This window comes from Penaeus japonicus, unplaced genomic scaffold, assembly GCF_977035675.1.
Source record: "Penaeus japonicus unplaced genomic scaffold, GWHDUDI00000001_assembly GWHDUDI00000001, whole genome shotgun sequence".
Taxonomy (NCBI): Eukaryota; Metazoa; Arthropoda; class Malacostraca; order Decapoda; family Penaeidae; genus Penaeus; species Penaeus japonicus.
The window spans coordinates 45,403,172-45,412,869 of record NW_028234403.1 but is presented as its reverse complement, the minus strand read 5'-3'; the positions used below and the strand labels follow the sequence as shown (position 1 = coordinate 45,412,869).

Sequence of the window (9,698 nt, the reverse complement as noted above, 5' to 3'; positions counted from 1 at the left end):
GAATGGACGTCATTATATTATTATGGCTCGCAGCTCGGGAAATCAGTGTGCTGGTAATCTGCGGCATATATTTCCCATCTAGGGCTCTTTACCAAAGATAGTCTTAGAGAATACATGATTGAAAATATTTTTCTCCTTGCAAAGTATGTCTCCTCTGTATCATACTGGCCGACTTTAATGCTTGCCCAGAATGTGTTCACATCTGTATTAAATCTAAAGCCAGTTGTGACCATTACAACATCGTTACAGCACCTTGGGCAATCAAAAAAATAAATAAATAAAAAAAATAAAAAAATAAATTAATATCCATCATCTCACACAACCCCTTTCGCAATACAGACCATCCGGCCCCAGATCTGTCGCTGTTCTGGGAAGCTAAGAGATACCAACCGTGGCTTAATAACACGATTCAAGACCTTATACTGGAAAGACAAAAAGCTCATAAAACAAAAACCTAGTAACATAATGCCTAGTAAAAAGGTACCCGGCCATATCGACTAACGGGCGCAAATCCACCTAGGCGCAAGTTTTGCGCCCGTAGCCGTTGCGACTCCCATTGCATCCCGATCACGAAGCAGTTTTAACGACGACTTTGAAGAAACGTCATTACACTGGCATGCCAATGAGAGGCTCGCTCTCAAAATGCCTAAATCTCCCCTATTTCAGGAGAGGATAAAGGTGACAGGAATCACTATCTAAAGTGTGATGAAATGTAAAGTCACAATTATCACAACATTGCCATCATTAAGTGGTCCTACGTCCGACCCGACACCCGCACCTTTGCTTAATTTGGCGACACAGGGCTTTCAACAAACTAATTTAGTTTATATTTCCGTGTTACTCTTTTTATTGCGTAACCAAATAGTGTTTTCAGTCCTAGCTGTGTATTTGCAACAGGATTGATGAGTCGCAAAAGTTGTGTCGGAAGTTGTTTCTTTGATTGGTCGCAGACGAGCTGCGACGCCGCAAAGCGTTTCTTGGATCCGGCCCCAGATCAGTGTGAGGTCAGGTTATCGTCACTTCACCCAAGTTAGGAAAGCCTACAATTGCTCAGCATATTTTCTTGATGTGACACAAGAAGTAGAGAAAGAGCGAAGAAAGAATCGTAATTTCGAAGCTTTATCCGGAATAACGAAGCTTTGCGTTTTCTCCATTTCTGACATCACAACAAGCAAGCTTTGCCAAAGGAGTCCTATCCATCTGTACGCGGTCTTACTGATGCACTAGGATTATAGGTAACTAATCTGTTAAGATGTATATTTGCATACAAATACACATCCTGATCCTTCATTTACCGAGTTTTTTTATCGGATTTGTGGTAAAAAATAAAAAAAAGGTGACTCACCTCTGATGGCTGAACCTCCCTCCCCCCCCATAAAAAAGGAAGGTTCTCAAGCTTACAGGAGAATAGTAAATGCCTGAAGGATGTAAACAATGCATATATTTTAAACTTGCCAAATTTTGTATTCTAAGACACAATATAAGTGGACAGTCTCTTTAACAGAGATAATCTCTTGAACATAAATACATTTTCAGATAATTAGAATATGGAAAATAGACGAACAAAAGAAATATATGGATACTGGACAATGATCTGCACAATTGAATGGTTTAAATTATGAACAAAGCTTCATCAAATGGGATACTGACATCTTTATATGACTGACTTTTGTAAAGAATATAAGAACAGCAATACTCAAAAGCCAGTTTTATCAAGCTATAGTTATACACATATTTAACAAAATATTTTCAACACTGTTCATTTACATTCTCCCAGTAAATACAAGTAAAATAAATAGAAGGAATTGAAACACAAAACATCAGTTATGTCATATTTATTTATTGACAAAATAACTTGTATAGATTTTTTTCTTTTCTGCATGTTTAGACAGAAACTAAACCGAAATAGCTACCGGTATCAGATGGTTAACTCAAGCTTATACAGATTTGCAAAATTTAAGATCATGCCTGCTAATTAATTCAAGTTTCTTATTTTTGAAAAGATCATAGTTATTTGTACCATTGAACAAATTACTGAACAAAACTATAGTGAGGAACAGCATTTAAATATCTGATTTTGTATCAACACAGAACCAACAAACATTTAGACATGATATAACATCTTGTCCTCACAGCCGTGTTTAATACATTCCTTATCTATCATAGAACTTCCCCTTCTTTATACAATGCCTAAGGGAGGAAATCCCCTTACAGCATAGGCCCATGTGCAATTTGTTAAAAGTGTGCTAAATCTTTATGTACTTTGGTAATAAAAGATGGCAGAAACAAGAGCAAAACTTTTTTTTTTTAATCAAGACAAGCAATTCTTTGTACTCAATAAAACCTGGCACACAAACCAAACTCAGTTGATAGTATTTTGTAGTTGTTTAAAGGCAATATACATTTTTTTTAAATACATAAAACTAGAACATATATATATACAGTTTCCAAACCAGTGTAATATTCGATTAAATACATTTAACTACATTATGTCTTTCATTACATCTTTGAGACAATTAACTGGCTATTATAGTATATTGTATTGTAATAGATAATAATCATTCTACACATAGCAATTTCTTTTAAGCTCATTGTGCCAGGAAGATGGTTTTAATGTGCTCACTAAAGGCTCCTACTTGTCCTTCTTCGAAATGATGAGGGGTCCTACATTGTCACCACAGGCAAGGTTATGTCCATTGTGGGTGCCGTCACAATACGGGAACTGGAAGAACAAAATTTATTAGAAAACTTAATTAGAAATTAATTTTGTGGTTTTGCCTGCATGAAAATTAAAAGAGCCACAGTGAAGAAAGCTCACTTTAGATATTTCATTCTACAGAAGAGAAAATCCAGGTTGTTGCTGTTTGTTCTACAAAATTTAATGAACCAAACATACAAAAGCAGCAAACATATCCACCAGTTATGGTAGAGACTCATTCAATATCCAGTTACTACCGTGAAACCAAATTCTTGAAAGAAATGCTACAAGCACAAGAATCATCAGTAAACATCAGCAACACCACTGAACTAAAAATATCCAGCATCTCACATTAATCTAATACCAGTTAAAATACCCAAAAGCAAACCTGAACTTTTGCCAGAATACCATCAGAACTCCACACGTAAACTATCATCAATACAACAGCAATTCCACGTGAATAAGCACAAAAGCAATTATCACTACAGCTCAAGGCAAGGAGACCCAAAATGCTGCCACAAGATACAGCTTAACAAGACCATAACAGATGAAACCAAGATGTATGTAACTATAAGTTTTCATTCTTATTCTTGACATGCTTAGGCAACTTAAGAAATCTGCTCACACTCATTGAAAAAGATGTGCTGCAGGAGACGATCCTTTAGCTGATTCTATTCTATATAACAAAGGAATATGTTTTATAAACAACAGTTAAAAGACTAGCAAAAAAGAAGAAACGGCCACATACATTCAATCTCATTATTTAACACTGGCATGAAGGTCAACATCAAAAGCACACCAATTACAGGTAGGACAAATATTTAACATTTTGAAATTTAAATGAAATCAAACAGAAATTTGTCATTGACAGAAATATTTGAAAGCATGTCTAATGGAACATACTTATATTTAAATGAATATAATTTATCCTTTTATGAGCCCTTGGCAAAGTGCAGGCAAATTTATATTCATTTATGAGTTTTTAAAAAGTAAAAGTATGAACAATAATCAGTTTAGGTTCTAAATGTCACATATTACCACATCAAGACCACATACAAAAAAAATTTCCCCTACAAGTGGATTATTTCTAAAAGCCCTAAAAAGGTAAAAATAAAACCTGAACTATCACATTAACAGCCAATAAGTTATTCTTTATAGTCATTACAGTGATACTCCAATTTCATTATCTAATTCTGTACCAAACACCCACTGCGGTTTCTCTATCTTCTTGAGAAAATACATATGCAATATCAAATATATTATTTTACGCCTAATCATTTGTGATTTTTGGCAGATTGGTCAGGCAGGAATGTCAGATAAATGTCTCTTGCTTCCCAAAAGGTTATTTTTCTTGTCTTTCTAAAAAAGGACAAACTTCAATACTATATTTTATACTACACTAGTTCCACAGATGCTAAACTTCATTTACACTGCTTATGGCATGACCTGAAATCTTTGAACTGCCCAAATTTGCTTATTTTTTCAATTTTATTATCAAAACTACTATTGTAACAAAACTTTCAGTTTACTGCTAAACGCAAGCAATGTATGAATATAATATCTAAAGTTACAGTAGCATATTCCTCCTTATAACTGAATGTAATGAGCTGAATTTATTTGGTGATATCGTATAGTAGAAAAAATAACAAAGATGAGCATAACTACATGGAGCTTTTTATGGAATAGCAAGGTAAAAAATAAAACACTACCTACACCTCACACAATCAGAACACTCATTAGATAGGCAGTAACAGCCTCTCTATTACCTGAACACTATTTTTCCTTAACTGTATATAATAATGGGAATAGTACAAATCACCAACATATTTTCACACCTTTGCTTACACCCCCTTTGCCCAGTCCAACTCCTGATCACCTGCAGGATAGTCTAAATTATTTATAATTCAGCGGTTTCCTTTAATCTCACATTTTCATCTAGACATAAATGACCAATCATCAAATCTGTTTCTCGGTAAATGTGGTTGAGTATTTGTCACAAAAGGGGTAGGGGAGAAGAGACTAAGAGTTCTCAAACTTAATTTACACTTCTTTCACTTATATAGAAAAGGAGTATACTTAACAAATCTTTTCATATAGATTTACCTCATATGCAAGACTGCAGACTGAATTTGGAGCAAAAAATAACGAAGTGAAATGCCACTGTAATATGAAAAATTATTTTGACACATGCTCACTATCTAGGTCATATACATACCCTTGAATACTCAATCCCCTCTAACCTTAGCAAACAATTGCTATTTTATGTATTTCAAACACACATTTCATGAAAATAATATTTAGTTGAACATTTGGTAAATCTATAGTATTTTCTATGTGTAATTAGCAATTGCCTCAACTACAAACATTCATGGAGTTGCTTTTTGAGGGGTGTCGCTGTTGACAGGGATTTCAAGTTTGTCATCTGTCAGTTAAATTTTAATGAATGATTTCTCATAATCTTTAAACATAGCATTAGGACATTCTTTTTTTTATCTATATAAGAGAATCATTAATTGTGAAAAAGAATATCACATCTTGATGCTTTCAATATGGTGGACACAAGGTTATCATATGACATGACTGATGTGGCAGTTTATTGTAAACCTTTAATTTTGTACCAAAGTTGCTTCTACATGGAAACCTTTCTATTCAATGAAGTGTAATACCTTCAAGAGGGATTCTACTACCAACCAATTCAATTACAAATACATAAAAACAAAGATTTCTTCACCAAGATCTACACTTTTCTATAAACTGTTGATGGTAGGAACATGCACTGTCGACTGTTTTTTATTTCTTTTCTTTTTTTGTACATAGACTACTACACACATGCTTAGACATTAAGTAGTCAATTACCATCACTCTTGACCTCTGTTTATCCTACCCCTAGAGTTTTTACATCTACTATTATAATTATCATTATTAATGTTGTCACCACAGTAGTCATCATTTCTATCTGTCATCATCAATATCATCATTATCATTATGTCTTAATATAATTATAGTAATAAAAAAACAAAAATTTCCCAACATTTTGAGGAAAGGGGTAAATAGGTGAGGTCAGGTAGCTTAATATTTGACCCTTTGGTGACTATGTAATTGAGGATGCATTTACATTTAAAGAAAAAAATAAAGAGTGAGCTATATACACTCCTGTCATCATTGAGCTAATGATGGAAATAATTATGCATGAGATTATAAACTGTTTTCATGAAAATCACAAAATAGTGTCCAAGAAAGATTGTGAAATTTACAATATATACAAATACATTATCATCCTTTATCCCATACTATTACAAGTTTAAAAATCTGAAAATATATATCAAGCAATTCACCCATCCCCACCACAAAGAAAATAAATATGAAAATTCAATTTACTTGTTTAATCCATTAATTAATACCTATATATATAAACATATAAATAAATAGATAAACAAAAAATAAATGAATATATGAAAAATAAATAAAATGTAAAATAACAATAATAAAAATATACAATTATAAAAATAATGGTATATGATAATGATTTACATAAAGCATAATCATAATCATAACTATAATTATGCTTATGACTATAATGGCAATAGCAATACTAATAAGGAAATACAAAAGATAAAGCTTAATGTTAATCAAAGCAAACCAACCCTCTCTTCTATATGCTACCACACAAACGATCTTGGCATTTTCCATTACCTTGCTACTGCGCCAGCAACGGCAGAAGACGGCCTTGTTGCCTAGGTCTTCAATGTCTACAGAATCAACCACCTTGGACTCTCCCTTCCTGATATCGGGATTGACAGGGGCACCAATCTGAAAATATTGCGGTGCAATTCAGAACATTCAACATTCAATATTCAGTTAATTTCAAAATGGAATAAAAAGATATAATGAGACTCTCCTTGCTATGAGCAGATTTTATTTCATCCTGTGGTATAACTATTCACAAAAGGACAAGTCCAAGCAAAGAGCTTCTCATATTTTAATCAAGACTAGGTCCCTTATCTAGGTTACTAACCTATTAATGCCGGGTGACATCCTATCAAGTAATGATTTCTCCCAGATTATGTACTTTTTACATCATTACATATGTACATAAACATAAGAAGTCCATTTGTATACACATTTTTTTCATATGTGAAAATAATGTAAAATAAAAAAAAACTGATTATCCCCCCCCACACATAGAGGCGCATCATGGCATCGCACAGGGATAGGTCTAACGCTTAGTCACTGCGTGCTTGTTATCTAGTCGGCAAGAGTGGCATCAGACAAATATAAGCCCTGGCATGAATGGGCTAGGAGAGCTAGACCTAAAGTAGTACCCATATATTGATTTTTTTCTTTCTTTCTTTTTAGGATAATGAAGATTTATGGTCTATAATCATCTTGGAAAATGGTAAAATAATACTGTGCAGTTATAATATAAAAATATTTTGAAGCCAGCCCTGATGTGCCACCAAAGAATTTGTGAGCAACATTCAAGTTGCTTACAAATGTGAGTACAGATTGAAGAGCACACACTCATGTGATAGGGAGTAAACAACTTGAAGAGAATAGATTGTAGACTAAAAAGTGCACAAAATTTTGCAGTCGAGTGATAGCCCTTGTTCAGTGTTTGTACAATATTGTAGGGTCTAGAATGAATGCAGTAACTATTTTAGTAATAGAATAAACCATAAGTGCAGTCCAATTCATTGTCTGATATTTCATCTTTCTTTTTACTTTTTAATTCTATTTCTATATTCTTACTTTCGAAAATTTTATTCTCCTTTTACAAACAATCATAAACACACTCCCTACATGCAGATAAAAGTAGAGCTAAAATCTTCAATTGATCAGTCTCACTACACAGACATCACATAGCTTATTCCTCCCTTAAAAGTTTGGTTCTTTGTACTTGCAAATAGTGGTGAAGGAAGCAAAAACAAGAAAAAAAAGAAACAAAGACTAACTGTGAAATGCTGTTAATATCAACAATTTTTTAAAGGAGAAACCATAATCAGCTCTAAATTTACAACACAATGTAAGATATAAACATTAATCAATTTTCAGTCCTCCAAAATTTCATTAAAATATACTGTTAACCCATTCACAATGGGAGCATTCCAGCCTTGCATGTCATAATGCTGGGGCTCTCGAACGCATAGGCCTAAATCAGTTAAATAAATGACGCCGTATCGTGTCCCCAGCGAACGGGCCTAGAATGCGCAGTACAGTAGTATACCACCCATCATGAGAGGGTTAATGCTATAAGATAAAAATTCATTACCATTCCCATCCATAATACTATAGATATACATATAAAATATAACAAATTATATGATCAAATAATTATTTTTTCCATGTTTCAACATTATCATCAATAAGTATAGTATAGCACTAGAACAAGATCAATTTTTGAAAATGATTCAGTGAAAATTAGAGCTAACAAAGTCCACACTGAACTTTACAACCTATTCCCTATCTCTTAACAAATAAATCATAAAAGATGGTTTGTGCTCATACATGTTTATCTTAATCTGGATTCTACTAGCCTCACTTTCAATTGACAAATATCAATTTTCATAAACAGTGTATTCCTTGATAGTACTCAAGCATCACCATAAAAAAATCTCACTCACCTTCTTGTCCACAGCGGTCTTCACACCGAATCCAACAGCGGCACATGCAATGCCAAAGGGAATAAGGGAGGCCCAGTCTGAAACTGTTACACAACAATCAATTCATGTTTAGATGGGAGAAACAAAAAATAACAATATTTTTAAAGTGAGAGAACATCAATCTGGTCAACTTTCATATGGGCAAATTCAAGCATCGGATCATCTCATATTTTGAACTGTTGTCTTTGATGAGAAAATCATCATCAGAGGAGGAAAGACATCTTAGAATTGTAACCCTATTGCTATTAGAAACTTTGCATCAGAGGGCCAAGTTGTAAAGAAGCATACCTTCATTTACTGCCTAACCAAGATGGACTAAGTATCAGCACTTATAGAATATGTAGAAGTGTAATAATAATTATTGAACAAGAATTCTTATACCAAGACATCTACTAATTTTTGTAGTCTCTGAATCAATCCTTTTTGCATAATTTGAAATTTGATTTTCACTTCTTTCCTGCAATAATGCAAGCCTGCAAAGTAAGTCAGTGAATCCCTTATTAAGTTTGGGTGTTGTTTTGAAATATCTTTAAAAAAAATTGCCCTCATTAGGAAAGATGTCTGATGGCAAGGTTAATGTTGGTGCTGGAGGGAGAAATTTAAATAAAACAGCATGTAATACATTAAAAAGTGACTGATGCAACCACATCAGCACTTTTCTCTACTGACAATTGCCACAGCAATGTATAGATGGGAGAAAGTGTTTGGTTTCAAACTTAACTCTTACAAGTGTAACAAACATAACTATCCCAGGCCACCCACGACAGGTGTCTATTGTCATAAACTTGAACAGATAACAGATGACAGACAATCGTATGCACTTAAAATACTCATTCTTATCAATCCTCTTCTCTCCTTATCTTTTACATTCTCTTAATGCATGTATGTATTACAGATACCAAATGCATCATTATACTTGGAAATACCTTCTTCCATCCTACAATCACAACTGCTTGCAACTCATCTATCCTGGTAAATGCACAGCAGCATTTGCAAGGGCTGCATATGCAACACAACAGCAGATATGAATTTATTATGCACTATGATAAACACTGGACTAAATTTTCCAAAATGGTGGCAAGATGAAGAACAAGAGTCCAGATGCAACTCAACATATCTGTGCATTTCATATCATATTTCATTTATATCACACTATTTTATTCATTTCACATACCATATGTATCATATATGATATCATATTCCTCATCATATCATACATATCATCAGTATCTTATCTATCATGTTAAAAATATCATTATAAACTAAACTAAACTAGAATATGAAATGACATGAAATAATATGAAATAAAGTAAAGTAAAATTCTAAGTTACCCATTAATA

The 9,698-nt window shown here is 33.3% G+C and overlaps 1 protein-coding gene across 1 annotated transcript in view; it reads right to left on the bottom strand.

Moving 5' to 3' along the window:
- Positions 1-1,820: 1,820 nt before the first annotated feature.
- Cisd2 (CDGSH iron sulfur domain 2) overlaps positions 1,821-9,698 on the bottom strand; it is a 9,810-nt gene continuing 1,932 nt past the window's right edge. Inside the window, exons 2-4 of the mRNA XM_043030742.2 lie at positions 8,320-8,402; positions 6,392-6,508; positions 1,821-2,722 (exon numbers count right to left, since the gene is read on the bottom strand). Coding sequence (XP_042886676.1) covers positions 2,633-2,722; positions 6,392-6,508; positions 8,320-8,402 — 290 coding nt within the window. The 3' untranslated portion in view covers positions 1,821-2,632. The remainder of the gene's footprint in view (positions 2,723-6,391; positions 6,509-8,319; positions 8,403-9,698) is intronic.